At 35.7% G+C, this 23825-nt stretch overlaps 1 protein-coding gene across 1 annotated transcript in view; it reads right to left on the reverse strand.

Annotated features, from left to right (window-relative positions):
- Positions 1–23825, reverse strand: part of LOC150105437 (telomere-associated protein RIF1-like) — a 396727-nt gene that overhangs the window by 171320 nt on the left and 201582 nt on the right. The window contains exons 11-12 of the mRNA XM_090393961.1: positions 9758–9842; positions 4173–4322 (exon numbers count right to left, since the gene is read on the reverse strand). Of these exons, the coding sequence (XP_090250087.1) occupies positions 4173–4322; positions 9758–9842 (235 nt within the window). The remainder of the gene's footprint in view (positions 1–4172; positions 4323–9757; positions 9843–23825) is intronic.

Below are 23825 nucleotides of genomic sequence, written 5' to 3' on the forward strand. Positions count from 1 at the left end.
AACAACTTCCAGAATATTTTGCCACCTTCTTGATATTTATTTTCTATATTCTTGCCAAATTCCTCCCATGACTTTTCTTTAGCTAGTTTTACACAGTGTTTAGCACTCGTGCATTTGTCTCTGTATTCTCTAAGAGAACAAGCTGACTTATTTGACAGGAACTTTTGATATGCTTTCTTCTTTTCCTTCACTGCCTCTTTAACTTCCTGTGTCCACCAGGGAGTTCTGATTTTTTTATCCTTGCAGACAACCTCACCACATGCCTCTCTGGCAGAATCAATCAATGCTTCCTTCAGAGTTTGCCACTGAATCTCCAAGGTTTGATTTCTGTTCTCAAACTCTCATTTTTTCTTCAATAATCTTTGTGTATTTTAGTCTACAGTTCACATCTAAGAGCTGTACAACTTTTATTCGCTTTAAAACTTTCTTACATGTTCTTCTCTTCAATATGAAATTCAATTTTATCCTGGTCAAGACTAAATAGTGATCACGTCCAATTTCAAATCCTCTGTACACTCTAGTGTCCTGCACCAGGGAGAAAACATCTCTATCAACAATAACAAAGTCAATGAGACTTTTCTTATTCCTTGCCTCTTCTCTCCATGTGAATTTGTGCACATTTTTATGTTGGAACATGGTGTTAGTAATAACCAGTCCATGTCCTGAGCAGAAATCCAACAGGTATTTGCCATTATTATTATATTTGTTCTTTTCTCCACATTTTCCCAAAATATTTTTATATGTATCACAATCATTTCCTACTATGCTATTTAGCTCCCCAACAAGGACCAACTTTTCGTTTTTCATTGTGTCCGTTGCTTTTTCTAAAGCATCAAAAAATTTCTCCATTTCTATCTTAGTAGTAGAACCTTGTGTGGGACCATAGGCACAAATAAGTCTCATTGTCCAGTTCCCCATTCTCATAATTGCCCACATTACTCTACTTGAGACTGACTGCCATTCAAGAAGATTAGCCTCGTATTTTGTGTTGAATACTATGGCTACTCCTTCTTTTCTTTGATTGTCATTGCCTGAATATGACATTTTGTATTTATTGCTCAGAAAGATCTCACCAGTTTTTGTCTTTTTTGTTTCAGTCACCCCTATTACGTCAATCTGGTACTTATCTAATTCCTCAGCTAGCTTCATTTCTTTGCCATTCGGGCTTCTTATGTTGATAGTACCGATCTTTAACTCTGGTGATGTTGAGTTGGGGTTTGTTTTCAGATTTGTTCCAGTAGCTGACTTTTCGCTGTTCGCCCTGGTTCAACCTGGCAAACACAACGGGGGCCTTGTTTAACCGGGCGACGCCCCAGCCGGCATGAAATTTTGTCATGTTGTACCATCATTTTTTATTTTGGTTTAACCAATAAGAATACAATTTGGTCGGCTAAATCCAAATTGCCAGCCCATCCTCGTTTGTTCAGTATCCAAGTAGATACCCAACAGGGTGCACCACAAGAAGGTGAGGATCGGACATTAGGTCAGAAGCCCTGGTCGGTTCTCCACATTCCTTTAAAGGCTATGTGGAGGTCTTCTCTCAGTTATTCAATTTGCCACCTGAATAAAAACTGTGTCTAAATAGCTGAAATGTTGTTGTTCTGCCTATTTTCACTATGTTTTTACTGCTGATTTTCATGTCAATTTTAATATAGCAGATTCAATTAAGTCACAGAATCCTAAACACTTGCACTAGATTTATTCAGGAATATAACTTCATCATAAAGTAAAGAGCTGATTATTATTTTTATGGCTATTTCGCCTGCTTTTGTTTAGGAGTGCCTCCCTTTTTTTTTTTTTTTTTTTTTTTTTTTTTTTTTTTTTTTTTTTGTGTCATTGGCTTTCTACTCAGAAATTCTTAGGGCATTACTGATGTATTATAGAGACAAATATATGCAGAATAATAGAGGAAGAAATTTCGGACATATCTTGCTTGGATGTTGTTGGCTTCTTCTTTCCGCGATGTGCATACTTCTGCAGTTAGGCTGTTTAAAGGAAGGGGAGATTTTTGGAAAAAGTGGGGAGGGTGGTTGAGGCAATGTGGGAGAATTAATTTGGAAAAAACCCAGGTGTTTTATATAATATATATATATATATATATTATTATTATTAAGGGTGGGCAGAGTGATTTTTGGAGGGGAAAGAGATGGAGAAAGGGCACTGGAAATAGAAATTATATTTTTGAGAAAGGGTTTATCGGAAAAGGAGTGAGCTGAGCTTAACATCCCCAATTTTGATATCAGGTTTAGTGTCCCTATCCTTCATAGTGGGTCCATATGGATATTGAAAAACAGAGATAATGTGCACCTCTTTTTCACTCTTGATTTAACATTAACTATTTTCCTGTACCGCCTTCAAATCTAACTACTAGGTCGTGATATTTCTGGTCTTTTTCTTGCCCCATCTCAGCACAAAAAAAAAAAACTTCTATTGCTAATCTTTTCTTCTCTCCATTCCATTTAACTGACCAATAGTGACATTAGCTCTACTTTCTCTCTCTCTCACTCACTCACACTCCTGAATGCTAACAATGTCAAGTTTCTTCCTAATATCCTTTTTAATATAATTCTACCATCGATGTATTTCACTCCCTCATCTTTCTCAGAACTCTCATATCTGTGGTTTCCAGTTAGTAGGAGAACTAGAACCCAGTTCACTATAGAAAAAGAAAATAATAATATTTTCTAGATGCTCTATCTATAAGTCTTCCCAATGGCACTTTATTTTTTTCTCAGTTAACAGAAAATCCACCCACACAACCTTTCCCATCTTAATCCCTTTAACATAATGGTATTAAAACCTCTACCAACTGAGCCTCCGATCTCTGTTTCAACCAGACTTCCCTCACAGCTGAACTCTCCTTTAATTTCCATATCTTTCCTGTACAATAACTATAATGCCAGAAAGATTAACGAAATAGTTGTTCCTCCCATCCCTCTCAACACGCGGATTACAGCAATGCTATTATCAGGGTTTGACAAATATGCTTGCCCACTCTTCCACGATGAGTAGATTTTGCAATCTGATGAGTATTCGCAGTGTGGACAAAACAGAATATTTTTATTCAATGAAAAATATATCTGGAAATAAAATCTTAAATTTAAGAAAACATTGATGCAATAGTACCATACCACAGGTCAGTTTATAAAACTCCTATCGACTTAATGAAATATATCAATAAAAAAGTACAACAGAAAAGATGGGGGGGTCATTTCTAAGTGGAATTTTGAATAATTTGTTGAGCCCTGGCTCTTACTATTCCATTTATCAATTGCTTCCTTTCCATGATTGTTATTATCTCAATATAATATCTTGTATTCTTTGCTTAGAAAAATCTCACCTGTCTTGTTTTGATAAGACCTATTATGCCAATCTGATACTTACACAATTCTTCTTTTAGTTCCATTTATTTTCCATTGATATTTCTTATGTTGAAAGCATAAATCAACTCTGCCAGACACCAACAATTTGTTCAAGTAGCTGGAGTTGCACTGTCTGCCTTGGTTCCCTGATGAAAACAATCATCGGGGGGTAGACCTTGTTTAACTGAGTAAACCCGCCCCAGCCAGCAAGAAATGCTATCATCATGCATCTAGAATTCCAATCTTTAACTTTTCTTGTTCCATTGATACTGTTATATCACTTTCACTGTGTCATTTCATAGCATCAAATACAGTTGGTTTTGGAAGGTTTTCTTAGTATGTAGCAAAAAAAAACTACTAATAGAATCAGATAGGATAATGAACCTCAATTATATGCTAATATAATTCACACTTTCTGCCAATAACATGTCTAATTTACTGGAATACTTTTATATCTATTTCTTCTTGGATCATTATAACCAGCTCATGTTCATAGATATATTCAAATTGCTCTACTTTCAGAAGTAGAGCAATTTTGAATAGTAGAGCAAATCTAGATCTCATAAGGGTATTCAAATACGTTTAAAAATATAATGTGCATTATTCAACTGAAGTGTATGTCATAACCTTGTCATTGTTTTTCATATGATTAAGTAGTGATCGATTCCAAATCATTACTTAGCCATATGAAAAACCTGTAGTGTTTTAATTTGAAAAAACTCAGGCCAACCTACTACTAGTGATAATATAGGTTACAAGTTATATAGGTTAAAATTAAATTATAAAAAAAAAATAGATTTCATTTCTTACCAAATGAAAGGTTAGGTATTTTCCTGGGGCTATGTACAGATCCAGATGACCTAGGCTGTTCAAGCAATCTGATTAATATTTCACAACCTTTTCTTTGCAATGTTTCTAGTTTTGGACCTAAAGGTATATTCTGACCGGATACTGATACATCTAAAAAAATAAATAATAAATAGGAAATCACGTTCTAAACAATTATTTCAAAAACATCGGGAGAGGGGGGGGGTTGACATTTGCACATGAATACAGAATTTTATGTTAATTATGTTGTTTATGTTAAATAACATTGTGATAATGTTATTTTTACACTTTTAGATACATTATCAGTTTATGAATAACAGAAAGAAAGAAAAAGCTAAGCTATTATTGCTGATGGAGCAGACTATTTTTTTATCAACTAGGCTTAAAAATTTAATTTTATAGTTTAAAATGAAGGACATTAATTAACATACCTGTGTGAAAGTCTTGGGAGTAAAGATGGAGAAAACTCAAACAGAAGACTTGATTAGAGTCGAGATGGTATGCAATTTAAAGTGGTGGGCAAAGATAGCAACAACTGAGTATAGAAATACATGAAGATAATATAAGTAGGAAAAACTGATGACGAAAAAGTTAAAACTAAAAAATGAATTATGCAAATTTTGTATTTTGAAGGAACAGAGAAAAAAAATTAGAATAAAAAAAAAAAGCTATTATATATATACCAAGCCAGCAATAAACATGATGGGTGCTGGCCATTTTGTTAAAACCATCATTAGATGAAAAAAAAAAGCTGAAAGCTAACTGTGCGCTCACCTCAGTTTTTGTAAAATTGCATTAGGATGAGTTTGGTTGGCTCAAGAATACACAGGAATTGGGGTGGTTTGAGAATACAGGAGAGTAATTTATTTTGGTTAATTTATATGGGGAAGGGGGGATGATAGTGAATAGGGTATTTTTTGTGTTTATAACACAATAGGTGGTTTGTACTGCTAGAATTTCAGAGCAATGTAATTTGGATTCATTTTTCTGGAAATCAGTAATGATAACCTTTGATTTTCAACGTATATTTAGAGATTGTATAGCATGAAAGGATATTTCAGTAATGGGATTTCTGTTGTTTCTGGTATGTATGTATGTATGTATGTATGTTTTTTTTTTTTTTTTTTTTTTTTTTTTTTTTTTGTGGTGGTGGAAAGTAGTAGATAGTCAGGTATGGGAATATTACAATCTCAACAATGCTCAATTAAGCAAGACTTAATACAATGGATGGTAGAACCAATATAACAGATGTTGCATCCTGACAAGCAATTAAACTTGTAACCTATATTGTCACTAGTAGTAGGTTGGCTTGAGTTACTGTGGTTCTATGATTTGATAAATTTTGTAGTTTGTTGTTAGTAGTGAAAACAATTCTATAACATCAATATTCGTTTTATGGCTTTTTTTATATATATGAGGTGGTATAAAAAAGTTTCGAAACTAGCTCTGTTTACGAGAAATTACTTTATTTATCTACGTTTACACACTATCACCTTCAAAATAGTCCCCTTGCATATCAATACAGCACCCCCAGCGTTCTTGCCACTTCTGGAATGTGTCCTGGAAGTCTTCTTTTCGAAAGCATGTCAAGCACCTTCTGCGATTCGTGCTGGATCTCCACAATGGTGTTATAATGGTGACCTTTGAGCTAGATCTTCATCTTCGGGAAGAGGGTGAAGTCTGTAGGAGCCAAATCTCGCAAGTGGGGGGGGGGGGGGGGGAGGACACATAAGTGAGATCATGTTTTTCTGGCAAGAAACTCACGTGTGAGGAGAGCTCGGTGACAGGGTGCATTGTCGTCATGGAGCATCCAGTTTTTCGCACGCCACAGATCTGGTCACTTTTGCCGAATGTCCTCCCTCAGACGCCTTAAAACCTGGCAGTAAAACTCACTATTGACGGTCTGGCCCCTGAAGACGAATTCTCGATGCACAAATGCCGCAAATGTCGAAAAAGACAACGAGCATGCACTTGGTCGAGCTGCGGTCCTGCCTCGCTTTTTTCGGTCGTGGAGATGATGGGCTCTTCCACTGTGAAGCCTGTTGCTTCATCTCAGGGTCATACCCATACACCCAAGTTTCATCACCGGTAATGATCCTCGACATGACTAGCCCAGTTTCATGCAGAATTTCACGTTTGCTCTTTGTTCTAACTTGCTGTCCATGATGAAATCGCAGCTGTGGTAACGCAGATGGTCAGAATAGCATCAGTTGCACAGCTCCCAATGTACACAGGATGATGTCTTTTGGCACACTGACTTATGAAGGTAGGTGCTCCCTGTGACTGTGCATACAGCCTTGTGCTGCCATCTGTTGGCATGTTACAAACCTAGTCTCGAAACTTTTTGATACCACCTCGTACATATACATATATGGGAATTTTAAAGCTATACTGTGGTGTTGATATGTGGTTTTATTGAGAAGATGATTTTGGGCTGAGTGAATAGCACAGTCTAAGTTGCTTGGGATACTGTTGAGAACTGACGATATCTATCAGACAAGTAATTTCTTGGTTTAGTGGAATATATGAAAACAAGTATTTGTAGGCATTAATGAACAGTGTTAATATGACAAATTTTTTTGACACAGTAAGGGTGATAGGAGGTGAAATGCAAAAAATTACCAAAGTTTGTACGTTTGTGGTATACTTTGGTACTGATATGATATTCAAATCTAATGAGGGTCAAATTCGAGAAGTTAATAAGCTTAATTGACAATAACAAAAAAGCTCTTTCTTTCCTACTGTAAACATTTAGGAGCATCATAATTTTTCAATAATTTAAAGGTATGAATAAGAACTTTCTTGAAGATTTATAAGGCAGTACCATCATTCCACAAAACAATCAATACAGCATAAAGGATTATAAACTATTCTTATCTCATGTAAATTTTTTAATATTTTTTCACACTAAAGGTAAAAGAACCTATAGCAGAAACAAATGACATGTGGAGTAGAGTAATCTGTTGAAATTTTCATGAGGGGGTTGTTCCACGGAATTGAGACAGAAAGAATGAAAGATGACTTGGAGAAGCAGGTTTAGCGAGTATGCAGTTTCACTGTAATGCGATGCTGAGTAGCTAAGTAGCTTCAAATTACTAAATCTGGAAGCAGTGGGAGGCATAATGGATGCAAGCTCTGTGAACAATGGCTATGGAAGTATCTTTTGAAGAGACAATGCAGAAACTATTTTCTATGATGTGACTTTCATATGCCAAAGTGGTTGAAATTAGTCATGAAGAGACGTGTCAATCGAGTGTACTGCCCATTTCTAAACAGCAGAAATGGGCAGTACTAGTCTATTTTACTAGCAGAGAATATAGAAAGGAGAAAAAGATGGAAAAGAGCTAGTACCGTGTAGAGCAGATAATACAGGAAGGAGAAAAAGAGAGGAAGATGCAAAAGAGCTAGTACCATCACTAGAGGTCCCCCCCCCATGTGGAGGAGTAGATAAGATTTGAGGTTAGAGAGAGAGGTCAGTGATGTATGGAAGACTACAGCACTGAGTGAAAATGATATGCAATGAATGAGAGAAGTTGACAATCTAATCACAAATGGCAGGAAAAAGACCATAAGACTCACGTCTAAGCAGTAACATTCAGCAGCTGCCAGTATGTATATTCCAGTATCATAACCACTAAGCATAGTAGTCAGTTACAGTATTTGGTAGTGAAGTAATTCTTCAACTTTAATTTACACAACTTAGTTATCTACTCTAGTTATATTCATCTAATCAAAGAAATATTGAAACATTTGATCATATCTATCTTAGTAGCCTTAAATCCTTTTTACCTTTGCCAACAGCCTGTAACTAATGACGATATCACACTTAATTCAGACTAAAACTTCATACTGATTCCTTCCCTAGAGAATGCTTTTAAAAGAGAAATTCTCAGCCACAATTACCAAATGTAAAAACTTGCAGAATAACACTATTCTTGAGCTAAGTATAATACAGATACCTTACATAAAAATTGAACAATTCATATGAAGGCACGGAAGTAAGTCTAAGGGAAGAGTTCCCTTAGACCTACCTGGTGTATACCAGGTCCCTTGCAGCTGCAAATTGTCCTACTTTGGCCAAACAGGCAGAATAACAAATATCAGGATTTCAGAACATAAAGACTACATCCAGTTTCACCAATACAGCCGCTCTGGGCTGGCAGACCATGCCTTAGATACCCACCATAGAATTCGTTGGAAGAAAACAAAAATAATACACCGCAGCAAGTTTAAATACAAAAGATTATTCAAGGAATCATCATCAGCTCTAAAAAACGTTCCTAACCTCAACAAATTTGGGTGCATGAAACTACCCCAAATTTGGGAGACTTACATTTCGAGAACTTCAGCCCAACTGCCAAGACAACCAAATTAGCCCGCCAGAGGGCACCATTAGGACTTTAGGAACAATATTAGTTTCTTGCTTTCTTCCTCATTTGCCTTTGTTAGTGCCTGCGTGCACATACCATATCTTTATGTTCCTGAAGATGGCAACGTGACATTGCCGAAATATAGAAGTTATTTATTAAAGTTACCTTTAATTAATATACTTTATATGCGTTGTTAATTCTGTAAACTAATTACCAGTTATGTATGACCAACATAAGCCTTGCTACTAGTATAGTTTAATGTTTGTCTTAGTCCTTAATTCTGGTTTGCTTCTGCTCTCTCAAAACAGCGTTCATTTGGTTATAAAGTCTGAATATACCTCATATCATCTTTAATTTATGATATGTAAGCAAACAAAGTTTGCACATGAAATAACTTCATCACAAGGCAACTTATATACATAGGCTAATGACTTCTCATCACTTGCTTTATTATCCCATAATGCAAAGCACATGTCCTTATGGATATGTATAATGTTATGCATTTTTGGAAGGGCCACTACTTAGACTGGCATCAACATTTATTGAAGTCTCTCATCAGTGGGAGCCAGACCCAGAAACGATACCGTCTATCACTGATACTATCTAAGTCCACAGCTATCTCTAATTCAGAGTATTTTAATAATAACGTGTGTCACCTTTAGGCTATTTGTATATGGAAAAAAGACTTCTGCATTAATTTAACCTTGGTATCACCTTCTGGGTCTGGCTACATTGATGAGACCTCAATAAAGGTCGAAACCAGTACGGGGTGGCCATTCCCATAATATATAGCATAATACATGTCTGTAAGGATATGCACATTGCTTATGGGATACTAATGTAAGTGATGTGAAGTCATTAGCCTCTGTATACATTGCCCTGTCATGAAGTTAATTCATGCACAAACTTGTTTGCTTAAACTTGGATAATGGATTAAACCAAGAATATAATTTCTTGGAATCTTTAATTTATATTATAACCAAGTGGGAAAACTTTCAACATTCACCTCATGTCATTCATGCAATGACATCTAATGAAATGTCTCAGTCAACTATGCTTCTTCGAAGGATTAAAAAATCAACCTCTGTTTGGAATATTGAAATATAAACAAACTATAATAATCACATTCAATTGCAGTTCATAAAAAGAATGCCATTTCTTGAGGAAATGAATTAAGTATTAATAAGTGTAACTTACTTGGTCGTGAGAAGGTTGGCAAGTTCATAGACTCTGTTTCTTTTAGTGTTGATGCAAATGAAAACTGCAACAAAGGGATACATACCTGAAAAGATGAAAAAAGGCTAAAACTAAATTGCTGAAGTTACTGCTTCTGTTTAAACATCTTTTGTAGCTTAAAATTGTGAGAAAAATAATAAGAAAGCATTAATTCTCAAAATGTCTAGATTGATTCTTTCACATCCATATTTCCAAGAAACTGAGCAGGGTTTGACATCAAGGGCTTCTAAGCAAATTGGCATTTTATAGTCTGCCTTCCTCCCTTTGTAAGTGGATTAAAATTTGTTTCAGGTCATTTAATTCATGTAAGGGTGAAGGGTACTCTCTCTTCAGATTTTCCAAATAATGTAGGAGCTCTTATTTCACCCATCTATCTTAATTATATATAAATGTTCTCTTAATTGGACTAAAATCCCATCCAGTTTTGCTGATGACAGTACTCTCCACTCATCCTACTTATATGACAAACCTTGCAGTGCTCAAACATCTCAAACTAAATGCTGATCACATCATCCTTCAAGTAGGCCAATAACTAGTTACCTGTAAAGATTCTAAAACAGGGTCTTATCTTTTTTCTTGCAAAATAAATAAATAAAATAAGAACTTAGTTTTCTTTCCTTACTTTTGATAATGCTCAGCAATCAAAACCACATCTTTCTTCTCAGACTACCTTTTACTCCTAGCCTTTTCCTGCATAAACACATCACTTCTATAGCATTATTGACTTTCGAAAACACTTTTTGCTCAATGAGGTACTTTTCGTCTGTGTGGTTACATACTCTAAACAAATTCCAAATCAACCTAATCTTGAAATACTTCTCTTGCATTTAGGGTGTTGCACCTTAAACTTATCTAAAAACCTTGATGCTGCTCAGACAAGGGCAATTCAATTCAATGAAGACCACATTCGCAAAGGCTCTCTTCAGACAGTGTCTAAATGACTTTTTTACATTGTGTATCTTTTACAGATATCTCCATATTCTTTTTTTTTTTGGGGGGGGGTCTTCTGCACCCCCAAGTCCAGGTTGGGAAGAGAGTGTATATTTGTGTGTGTGGACTACACTTCATCTAGCCCTAACCTCTAACCAGTCTGGCTAAGGTGGCTCTACCAAGGGCCTAAGCTTCAGTCAGTATAACTCTCTAGGTCAGAGGTGGGGAACCACTGGCACACGACTTTTTTCCGGCATGCAACCCAGTGCTCACCTTAAAAATAATTAAATAAATAAATACATATCCAAAATTTCTCTGAGTTCTATATTTTAACTTAATACAATACAATTTTATTAAGTAGAACGATACCAAATAAAAATGCAATAAAGAAACAGATACTAACAACAATTTTAGTAATAATAAGTAATAAGAAAATGAAACAAACATCCTATTTCCAAGTGATCTATCTCCGTGATATTCTGACATACAAGTTTTGTCCCGTTTAGTTGGTGGATCATTCGCCAGGCAGCCAGACGTGGCGAGACTCCATCCTTTCTTTCTCCTTTTTTTTATTCATATTTATGCTATATATATAAAATTACCATTATCAGATATTTTTATTTGTTTTCTACACTTTACAGATTTTACAGAATGTTACAACCACCAAAAAAGGAAACAGAGACATTCAAATGAAGAGGATATTAAAAAATTAGAATTTAAAGAATACTGGACTGTAAAAACCGGTGATTAAAAAAGATAATAAAGCATTACATGGGTTGCTTAAGGGTCAAAGTTATATAACTGAGAGGAGACCTCCATAGCCTTTAAAGGAATGCAGAGGACCGAACCAGGTCTTCTGACCTAATGTATAATCCTCACCTTCTCATGGTGCACCCTGTTAGGTTATCTACCTGGATACTGAACAAACAAGGGTAGGCTGGCAATTTGGGATTTAGCCAACCAAATTGTATTCTTATTGGCTTAAACCAAAATATAAAAATGATGGTACAACATGACAATTTCATGCCAGCTGAGGCTTCGTCCAACAAGGCCCCCATTGTTTTCGCCAGGGAACCAGGGCTAGCAGCGAAAAGTCGGCAACTGGAAAAAATCGTAAAACTTACCCCAACTCAACATTACCAGAGTTCAAGATCGGTACTATCAACATAAGAAACTTGAATAGCAAATAAATGGAGCAAGCTGAGGAAATGGATAAGTACTAGATCGACATAAAGGGATGACTGAAACAAAAAAAACAATCTAGTGAGATCTTTCTAAGCAATAAATACAAAATGTTATGTTCAGGCAATGACAATCAAGGAAAAGAAGGAGTAGCCATAGTATTCAACACTAAATACGAGGCTAATCTTCTTAATTGGCAGGCAGTCTCAAGTAGAATGATTTAGGCAAATGAGAATTGGGAACTGGACAATGAGACTTATTTGTGCCTATGGTCCCACAGAAGGTTCTACTATAGATAGAAGTGGAAGAATTTTTGAAATTTTGAGGCTTTAGAGAAAGCAACTGACACAATGAAAATGGAAAAGTTGGTCCTAGTTGGGGATCTAAATAGCAGAGTAGAAAATGATTATCAGACATACAAAAATATTTGGGGAAAATTTGGAGAAAAGAGCAAAGCTAATAATAATGGCAAAAACATGTTGAATTTCTGTTCAGGACATGGACTGTTTATTAATAACAATGTTCCAACATAAAAATATGCATGGAAGAGGCAAGGAATAAGAAAAATCTCATTGACCATGTTATTGTTGATAGTGATGTTTTCCCCCACTGGAAAAGAGTGTACAGAGGATTTGAAATTTGAAATGATCACCATTTAGTCATGAGCAGGATAAAATTGAATTTCATACTGAAAAGAAGACGTAAGAAAGTTTTAAAGTGAATAAAAGTTCAGCAGCTCTCAGATGTGAACTGTAGATTAAATTACACAAAGATTATTGAAGAAAAAATGAGGAGTTTGAGAGCAGGAACCAAACCTTGGGGAATCAGTGGCAAGCCCTGAAGAAAACATTGACTGATACAACCAGAGAGGCATGTGGTGAGGTTGTGTGCAAGGATAGAAAAATCAGAACCCCATGGTGGACACAGACAGTTAGAGGCGATGATGGAAAAGAAGAAAGCATATCAAAAGTTCCTGTCAAATAAGTCAGTTTGTGCTCTTAGAGAATACAGATAATAGAGAATACAAATGTAAGAATGCTAAACACTGTGTAAAACTGGCTAAACAAAAGTCATGGGAGGACTTCGGCAAGAACATAGAAAATAAATATCAAGAAGGTGGCAAGATATTCTGGAAGTTGTGGAAGAAGCTCAGAAATGGAGGCAAGATAAAAGGAATTAGAGATGATAAAGGTGAGATGAAAATAGGAGAAAAAGATATCCTTGAAGTATGGAGTAATTACTTTGAAAAACTGCTAAATGAAACAAGCAGTGATGACAGCACAGTGGTAAAAAACACTGACCAGGCATGCAGTCAGGAATACATATCCATACTTGAAGTAGAAAAAGCCATCAAAAGTCTGAAATGTGGAAAGACAGCAGGAGTAGATGAATATTCGACCAGAAATGCTCAAGTATAGAGGTATAAAAGTCGTACAGTTGCTGCACTGCATAGTTCAGAAGACCTGGATAGAAAGACGTATTCCAGATGATTGAAGCATAGCTCTCATAGTACCCATATATAAAAAGGAAAATAAAACTGAATGTGAGAACCACAGAGTATTTCTCTACTGAGTGTTCCTGGTAAGATATATACAAGTATACTTGAGAAACGGTTGAAAAGGATTGTGGAAGAGAAGCTGGGTGAAGAACAAGCTGGATTCATGCCAAATAGAGGCTGTCAGGATCACGTTTTCACTTTACGACAGCTAGTCGAGAAATCATGGGAATATAACCAAGATCTGTTATTTAAGTTTTGCAGATCTGGAAAAGGCATATGACAATGTGCCAAGGAGAATCTATTCAAAATGCTACAGTTATATGGTGTTAATGGGGCATTATATCTAGCAATACGTAGTCTCTGAGTTGTAAGTCAGCAGTTAGAATTGAAGTACAGGAAGATGTTTTGATGTTAAATCTGGTGTCAGACAAGGATGTACATTATCCAGTATCTTATTCATTATCTATATGGATCACATTATGAAGAAAAGTTGTATTACACCTGATATCAAAATTGGAGGTGTTAATCTCAGCTCTTTGCTTTATGCGGATGATGATATACTTCTAAACAAATCCACTACAAGTCTGCAAGATTCCCTGACTAAATTGAATAACTGTTGTAATAGATATGGTATGAAGGTCAGCATTAAAAAGACAAAGACAATGAAAATAGGCAGAAACACTGAAAATATCAACTGCATTGTGAATGGAGAACTTACAGAACAAGTAAAACATTGCATGATTTTTAGTGAAGATGGCAAGTTAAATATGGAAATAGACAAAAGAATCAACAAAGCTTGTATGGTAGGAAGTCAACTGAATAAATTTATATGGAATAAGAGAGAAATTAGTCAGAACACTAAATTAGTTATATACAAGACAGGGTTCAAACCAGTTTTAACTTACGGATCTGAGAGCTGGGTCAGAAGTAAAACACTTGACCAAAGAGTAGAGACGACAGATATGAGAGTCCTGAGAAAGATTAGGGGCATGAACAGATGGCATCAATGGCAATATCATATTAAAAACGAGAATATTAGGAAAGAACTCGATATTGTCAGCATCCAGGAATGCATTAACAGAGCTAATGCATTCCTCTAAGTAATGCTGAGGAATAGGAATACATCCCTTGAGAGTATATATCAGGAATTTGATGATGATGATGATAAAGCATTATGCATTTTATGTTCCAAATCAGTTATTTGTAGGACTTCTGCAAAGAGATGTTTTTGAAACTGTTCATAAGGACTGAAGCAATAAAAGTGAGCAAGAACAAGGAGAATTAATTCTCTTGAAGTGAGCAAGACAAAAAAAAAAAAAGTCACTTTGATGAAATTTATTTCAGGTAGGCCTAGTTTCAACTTAGTTGCTGCTAGTTTTGATATTTCAAAAGTTATTACCCAGCACTGAAAACCACTCCGTGATGGCGAGTATATTAAAGAAGCATGGCGAGAATGTACTTCTTTCCCTTTTTGACAAAATTTCAGAAAAGATAAAAATTCAGAGCAATAAAGATTTGTCTCCGAGTAGAGAAACAGTTTGCGATAGAATATTTAAGTTTGAAAGGTATACAGCAGGGGTGGTTAAGGGTCAAAGCTGTAAAACTGAGAGGAGACCTCCACATAGCCTTTAAAGGAATGTGGAGAACCGACCAGGGCTTTTGACCTAATGTCCAATCCTCACCTTCTCGTTGTGCACCTTGCTGGGTATCTACTTGGATACTGAACGAACGAGGATGGGCTGGCAATTTGGGATTTAGCCGACAAAATTGTATTCTTATTGGTTAAACCAAAATAAAAAATGATGGTACAACATGACAAAATTTTATGCCGGCTGGGGCGTTGCCCGGTTAAACAAGGCCCCCATTGTTTTCGCCAGGGAACCAGGGTGAAAAGCGAAAAGTCAGCTACTGGAACAAATCTGAAAATAAAAACCAACTCAACATCACCAGAGTTAAAGATCGGTACTATCAATGTAAGAAGCCTAAATTGCAAAGAAATGGAGCTAGCTGAGGAATAAGATAAGTACCAGATCGACATAATAGGGGTGACTGAAACAAAAAAGACAAAAACTGTGAGATTTTACTGAGCAATAAATGCAAAATGTTATATTTAGGTAATGACAATCAAGGAAAAGAAGGAGTAGCCATAGTATTCAACACAAAATACGAGGCTAATCTTCTTGAATGGCAGTCAGTCTCAAGTAGAGTAATGTGGGCAAATATGAGAATGGGGAACTGGACAATGAGACTTATTTGTGCCTATGGTCCCACACAAGGTTCTACTACTAAAGTAGAAATGGAGGAATTTTTTGATGCTATAGAAAAAGCAACTGACACAATGAAAAACGAAAAGTTGGTCCTTGTTGGGGAGCTAAATAGCATAGTAGGAAATGATTGTGAGACATACAAAAATATTTTGGGAAAATGTGGAGAAAAGAACAAATCTAATAATAATGGCAAATACCTGTTGGATTTCTGCTCAGGACATGGACTAGTTATTACTAACACCATGTTCCAACATAAAAATGTGCACAAATTCACATGGACAGAAGAGGCTAGGAATAAGAAAAGTCTCATTGACTATGTTATTGTTGATAGAGATGTTTTCTCCCTGGTGCAGGACACTAGAGTGTACAGAGGATTTGAAATTGGAAGTGATCACTATTTAGTCTTGAGCAGGATAAAATTGAATTTCATATTGAAAAGAATAACATAAGAAAGTTTTACAGCGAATAAAAGTTGAGCAGACCTTAGATGTGAACTGTAGAATAAAATACACAAAGATTATTGAAGAAAAAATGAAAGAGTTTGAGAACAGGAATCAAACCTTGGAGATTCAGCTAGAGAGGCATGTGGTGAAGTTGTCTGCAAGAATGGAAAAATTAGAACTCCATGGTGGACACAGGAAATTAAAGAGGCAGTGAAGGAAAAGAAGAAAGCATATCAAAAGTTCCTGGCAAATAAGTCAGCATGTGCTCTTAGAGAATACAGAGACAAATGAAAGAAAGCGAAATACTGTGTAAAACTAGCTAAACAAAAGTCATCAGAGGACTTTGGCAAGAACATAGAAAATAAATATCAAGAAGGTGGTAAGATATTCTGGAGGTTATTGAAGAAGCTTAGAAATGGAGGAAAGAGTGCTGTAAAAGGAGTTAGAGATAATAAAGGTGACATGAAAATAGAAGAAAAAGATCTCCTTGAAGTATGGAGTAATTACTTTGAAAAACTGCTAAATGAAACAAGCAGTGATGACAGCACAGTGGTAAAAAACACTGACCAGGCATGCAGTCAGGAATACATATCCATACTTGAAGTAGAAAAAGCCATCAAAGGCTTGAAATGTGGAAAGGCAGCAGGAGTAGATTATATTCAACCAGAAATGCTGAAGTATGGTGGTATAAAAGTCTTACAGTGGCTGCACTGCATAGTTCAGAAAGCCTGGACAGAGGGACGAATTCCCAATGATTGGAGTAGAGCTCTAATAATACCCATATATAAAAAGGGAAATAAAACTGAATGTGAGAATTACAGAGGTATTTCTCTACTAAGTGTTCCTGGCAAGATCTATGCAAGTATACTTGAGAAACGATTGAGAAGAATTGTGGAAGAAAAGCTGGGTGAAGAACAAGCTGGATTCAGGCCAAATAGAGGCTGTCAAGATCAGATCTTCACTTTACAACAAATAGTCGAGAAAGCATGGGAATATTACAAAGATCTGTATAAGTTTTGTCGATTTGGAAAAGGCATATGACAAGGTGCCAAGAGAGAAGCAACTCAATACGCTACAGTTATATGGTGTCAATGGGGCATTATATCAAGCAATACTTAGTCTTTATTCGAGTTGTAAGTCAGCAGTTAGAATTCAAGGAAGTACATCTTCCTGTACTTCCTTGATTTAATGTTAAATCTGGTGTGAGACAAGGATGTACATTATCCTCTCTGCTATTCATTATCTATACGGATCACATTATGAAGGAAAGTGGTATTAAACATGATATCAAAATTGGAGATGTTAATATCAGCTCTTTGCTTTATGCGGATGATGTTATACTTCTAAATAAATCCGCTACAAGTCTGCAAGATTCTCTAACTAAATTAAACAGCTGTTTTAATAGATATGGTATGAAGGTCAGCAATAAAAAGACAAGGACAATGAAAATAGGCAGAATCATTGAAAATGTCAGCTGTGTTGTGAATGGAGAACCTGTGGAACAAGTAAAACATTTCAGCTACTTAGGCACGATTTTTAGTGAAGATGGTAAATTCAATATAGAAATAGACAACAGAATCAGCAAAGCTGGTATGGTGGGAAGTCAATTGAATAAATTCATATAGAATAAGAGAGAAATTAGTCAGAACACTAAATTAGCTGTATACAAGACAGTGTTCAAACCAATTTTAACTTATGGATCTGGGAGCTGGGTCAGAAATAAAACACTTGATCAAAGACTAGAGACTGCAGATATGAGAGTCCTGAGAAAGATAAGAGGCATGAACAGATGGCATCAATGGCAATATCATATTAAAAACGAGGATATTAGGAAAGAGCTTGACATTGTCAGCATCCAGGAATGCGTTGACAGAGATAATCTCAGGTGGTATGGTCACTTAAACAGAATGGGTGAAGAAAGATTAGTAAAACAAGTGTTCTCTTACAGTTTGGCAGCAAAACGATCCAGAGGAAGACCAAGTTATAGGTGGATTGATGCGGTACAAAGTGCCTTAGATGATAGAAATATAAGATCTGATAATGTTGGAGTCTTGACAAGTAACAGACTGATTTGGAGAAAAATTGTAGATAGGAAGTTAATAATGATGTAATTTTTTTCATGTAGTACTATCATATCCTGTACACCCCTTGAGGATACATGGCAGGAATTTGATGATGATGAGGTATACAGCAGAACAGTTAACAAAAGATTTGTCTTCATGATGAGAGCAAAGACAATACATCATCAGCTAGGCTAGTAATCTTTGGTCAATTTTTGTAGGGTTGACGAAGTATTCGAAGAGATGATTAACCTTGTAACACTACTGAGTGTGTCACTGGAGCTGAAGTATGTAAAGCAGTTATGAAAGAATTATGTATTCAGCAAACTGATATTTCAGAAGTGGTATCTGTCACAACAGATAGTGCACCCAGCATGAATGGTAAGGAATCAGGATTTGTAAATCTGTTTGCAAAGCATGTTGGTCATCCACTGATAGGTTTTTATTGCATCATACATGAGGAGAGTTTATGTGCAAAAGCTGACCTAAAGAACTTCAAGAAGTGATGAAAGTAACCAAGCTTTTTAGTTACATTTCTGCACGTGGTTTGAATATAAGACAATTGCAGAATCTATTGAATGAGGTGGATTCGGTGTACAAATGACTAATATTGTACCACAAGATTCATTGGCTTAGTCGAGGTCTTGTTCTGAAATGATTTGTTGAATGCCTGGATGAGATAAATCCCTTTTTGACTAATCAACAAATGTCTTATAAAGAAATGTATGACATCTTGTGGGTTTTTGCAGATTTTTGCAAACATTTAAATGACTTGAACCTTAAACTACAGGGCTCTGTTAAGATTCTGGATGTTATGTTGGATGACAAAGGCATTTGAAATGAAACTAGGAGCTTTTAAGAGGGTGAGAGTGAGAGATTTAAATATTTTTCAGACCTAAAGAAATGCATCAATGATCTTCAAAAGGATGACAAAGCTAATGTCTATAAAAGTATTTTTAGACATCACTGTGTCAACTGTTGAGCAGTTCTCTCTAAGAATTGTTAAGTTCAGAGAATTAGAAGAGACTGCAAAATTCGTTAAGTTTCCAGACACTATAAAACTGGATGATTTAAACTTACAGGTGTTTTCGTGGATAAATATGGATGATTTTGACATGCAGTTCATTGATTTTCAAAGTAGCTCAATTTGAAGGCAGATATTTGTTGACCTCAGGGTTGACTTGGAAAATATTGAAAAGGAGCGATTAGAGACGTCAGTAACAGAGAAAAGTGCAGAAAACCAGGAACTAAGGATTTGGAATACTATTCGCAACATTTTGTTGTGAATCAGTGTTCTCGGTGATGAACTTTGTTAAGTCTCGTAATAGGAGTAACCTCACAGATGAAACCAGTAGCACATGCATATCTCTAAAGGTTACAAAATATAAATCTGATATAATTTATCTGTCATTAGTGATGAAGCAGCAGAAGTTTCATTGATGCTAAATAAATAAATCATCTGCTATTTTTCTTTCTCTAGTTCTGATTTGATATTTTCTGCTAAAAAAAAGATAACGATTAACTTCTGTTTAATATATTATGTAGGCAAAAGAACATTTTATTTTATCTGTAATTTTTATGTATTACTCGTAAGGAATTTTATTAAGAATTAATAAAAGAGTATATTTAATTTTACTTTCTCTTATTGTGCTTTAGTCAAGTAAAATGATTGAAATTGTGCACTGTAATATAATGGAAAAACTTGAAAAAACTTATGTCTGATTGATCTTTATAAAAAAAAATCAGAAAAATTCAGAATTATTGTTTACTCTTTTGCTGATGTTAAAAATTGCATCTTTAAATTGTGTGGCTGTATGTAGCAGCTAGAATTACACTTAAAGGCAAATATAAAAATATCCATGCTATCAGCAGGGTAGAAGGAATTCAGTAAAAATTACATCACTAATTTTACATTCATTCAATCTTACATGACTTAAAATAATCACCCTTACAATATTCTTTGATTTTACTTCTCTAGTGTGACTTTTGATTATTTCAAAAGGTTTTCCCAATAATAAAAAGACACCAAATATTAATAAGTTCTTCCCCAAAATTTCAGTTGGCACGTGAGAAAAGTTTGCATCAAAGATATGGCGATTATGGTACGCACACTTATAAAGGTTTTGCCCTGCTCTAGGTCATATAAACCTCTTCACTAAATAAAGCATTATTACAGTATTAAACATAATTTGTGTATCCTTATTCAGTGAATTTCCAGAATCATTCAGGAAACTGACAATTTGAAGTAAACTAAATGGTACAGATTAAATTGTGAAATTAATTGGTTCATAAGAAAAGGATGATGTGCAAGGAATACCGTGTGCATAAGGATGATGTCCATTATGAAAATCATAAACAACAGGCCAGAAGAGTAACAACTGTTGTTAGGAAAGTTAAGTCTGAGTATGAAAAGAAACAGACTCTTCATGCTAAAGATAACTCCAAAGAATTCTATCAATATGCTGCAAGTAAAAGAAAGAATGAATATAAAGGAATAACTCTACTGAATGCAAATGGTGTGCAGGTGACAGATGCAGAAGTTGTTCAACTAATGAGTGCCCATTTTGTCCATCAACCTGGTGTATGCATCACTAAGCTCATTGCTACCTCTTCACTGGATGAAGAAACTCAGATGTATGAGGAGAAGGTATTAGAGCTGCTGAACAAACTGAATAAGAATTCAACAATAGAGATTGATAGGATATCAGCATGGGTTATAAAATAGTGTTCAGCTGAACTATATTCCCCTTCATCCATGCTATATAATTTGAGTCTCAGAATAGGGAAAATTCCGCAGGAGTGGAAAGTATGTTAATCCCATTGCATAAGGGTAGCGTGAAGACCGATGTACAACTATCAACCAATCGGTATCTCAGGAGTGGTGTGAAGATTTTGGTTTGGTATGAAGAAGTTGGTTAGGGCTCACACATTCAAAAATGGACAGCAATGAACTAAGAAAAGGTCATGTTTTAGCAACTTGACACAGATACACAATGATACTTTTGGATTTTGCTAAGGCTTTTGACAGAATACAGAATGGAATACTGTTTAAGTAACCAATGGTGTGCCAGAAGGATCAGGCCTTAGTCCACTGTTATTCAATCTGTGCATTAATGATATTGGGAAGGATTTGACAGGTGACATGCAGCTATTTGCTGATGATGCAAAGATAGATAGGGTAATCAAGAATGCTGCTGATATGAAGTACTTGCAGAATGATTTGAATAGGGTGGAATTGTGGGCATGGGAAAAGGATGTCAGTAAATATAAAGTCATTCACTTTGATATGATTAGATATGCAGTGTCGTATTATATTGGTAGGATTATGATAGAAGAAAGTAATGAAGCTAGGGATCTTGGAGTGTTAGTAGACAAGATTGCAAATACAACTCGCAAGATAATTGCAATGCTGAAACAAAAATTCACATGTAAAGGTAAGGATGTCATTTTGCATCTTTACAAGGCCTTGATAAGACTCACTTGGAGATGCACAGGTCTGGCTTCCTGGTTTCCATTGCGATTCTGACACAGTTTAGAGAGTTCAAAAGAGAGACCTCTCTAAACTGATATTGGATCAGGATTGATTTAAAATCCTGATATTTAAAATGATATGAAGATTGTGGAATACTGATTATGAAGACAGATTGAAAATTTGTAGACTGCAGACACTAGCAAACATGAAAAAGAAGGATATGATTGAGACTTACAAACTTCTGAAAGGGTCATACAGGATTTCAGTTCATGGAATTCTTTATTTTATGCAGGGTGGAGAAAGGACAAGAGGGCATCCTTGGAAGCTGAGAATCAATGCCACTAAGAAGGGGGGGGGGGGGGATGAGATCTAGATTTTTCTCTCAGAGTGGTGCGTGACTGGAATGGATTGCCACACACACATGTTGTGTGTGCAAACAGTGTGAATGAATTCAAGATCAAGTATGATAGCTGGTGCAATGTAGCGTGTGACCTCCCTTGATGAGTCCCTGGCTTCCTGGAGGTCTCAATAATAATAATAAGAGTTTGGTGAAATTGTTATTTTCTCAATTTTGTTTCCTTTCTACTTCTACCAGATGACAGCAGTTAGTAAAATTCCTTTCTTATGTATATAGATTTGTTATGTATATAGATTTAGCGAGTAATTCACCATTGATTTCAGTTTTAGCTTGCATTATTCCGAAATAATGCTAATTAGGAGGGGATGCAATATTTATATTTGCTCCAAGGGTCAAACAATGAAACAGCATTTCTATTTTCATTATGTGTTTGCATCATCTTTGGTAAGAAATATACAAAGAAATCACTTCCAGCAACATGTCGGAAGTGATTTCTCCACCACCACAGTCCTATTCAATCTGCTTTGCTTAAGCAGAATTTCTGGCCAAAAACTATGTGGCTGATCTGCAACCCAGTTCTAAAACTCAAGTTGGCAGCAAAAGGAAAGAGATTTAATAAATACAAGCTTAAAATATTTTAGTTATGTATTTTCAGCATCCACTGTTGAGAATCTTTCAGGACCAGCTCTGCTACTTCATGTGACCCACCACAGAAGATTTAAATATAACCTTAACACTAATCAGACAGACAAAAATGTTATGTGCACCTAGTATTACTATTATTACAATGACATCTCCATGGTCGCTGAAAACCCATTGTGGGAGACTCACAATAACCCCAATGCTTATAATACTTCTCCTTAAACTCATTCACTGGTAGAATACAAAAAATACCTGTGGCCTTCCATTCTATTCATTTGAGTAATAATTCCAGCTATTTTGCTCACTTTTGCAGTATGTCCTCTGAACTTAAATGGCTCTTCAACACTCCAAATCCCTGTTCTCAATTTCCTGCAGTGAAATCCTGTCGAGTAAATAAGCACACAATCTGTTCAACCCAAAATACTTGACTGTACAAACACTTGCCACGTTAACTTGGCAATCACTATCCTTTACCCAGACTGTCAGTGTATCCATCACATTTAACTAGTAGCCTCACAACTAGATATTCTTCTTCAAATCATTTTCAATATCATAAATAAAATTATAAACTTAATAGTAGAGACCAAAGCACAGAGTCCTGTACCTTGGCTTCACCATAAACTCCTCTATGATGTCTGTCCATCAACCATTCTCTTTTCTTTACTTTTCTTTTCTTATCTTTAAATTAATTTAACTAAAGCCTGAATTATTCTCCTGACTCTGGATATGCAATGTGATACTGCTTCTTAAAAACCCTTGACAATTCCTCATCTATTACTAACCACCTTTCTTCACAGTTTCTTATGCATGGACTACTCCAAGCTGTCTCCTGAAATGGTGATAATCAAGCTTTTCATTTCCACACAAATCCTTGCTTAACTGAAACTCACCTTGCTGCTGAGAAAAAGAGCCCATGATTACAAATGAATCAATGTCTAGGCTTTCGAGGAACAATCGTGTGCAATTTTTTAAAAGTTTGAAGTGAATTTGATGGATGGAAGGACTTGTATATGAATGATGGATTGCACTTGAATGGACATGGTATTAGATGTCTTGAGAAGAAAGTTTGTCCAGCAAGAGAGAGAGAGAGAGAGAGAATGAGAGAGAGTGCAAAATCAGGAAAACTGGTGTTATTTGCCTGTAACTCAGGCCAATAGTCTCAGCTTTCCTGATTTTG

The sequence above is a fragment of the Typopeltis vanoorti genome, chromosome 6 (genome assembly GCF_054136105.1).
Source record: "Typopeltis vanoorti isolate ZY-2024b chromosome 6, IOZ_Tvanoo_1.0, whole genome shotgun sequence".
Classification (NCBI taxonomy): domain Eukaryota; kingdom Metazoa; phylum Arthropoda; class Arachnida; order Uropygi; family Thelyphonidae; genus Typopeltis; species Typopeltis vanoorti.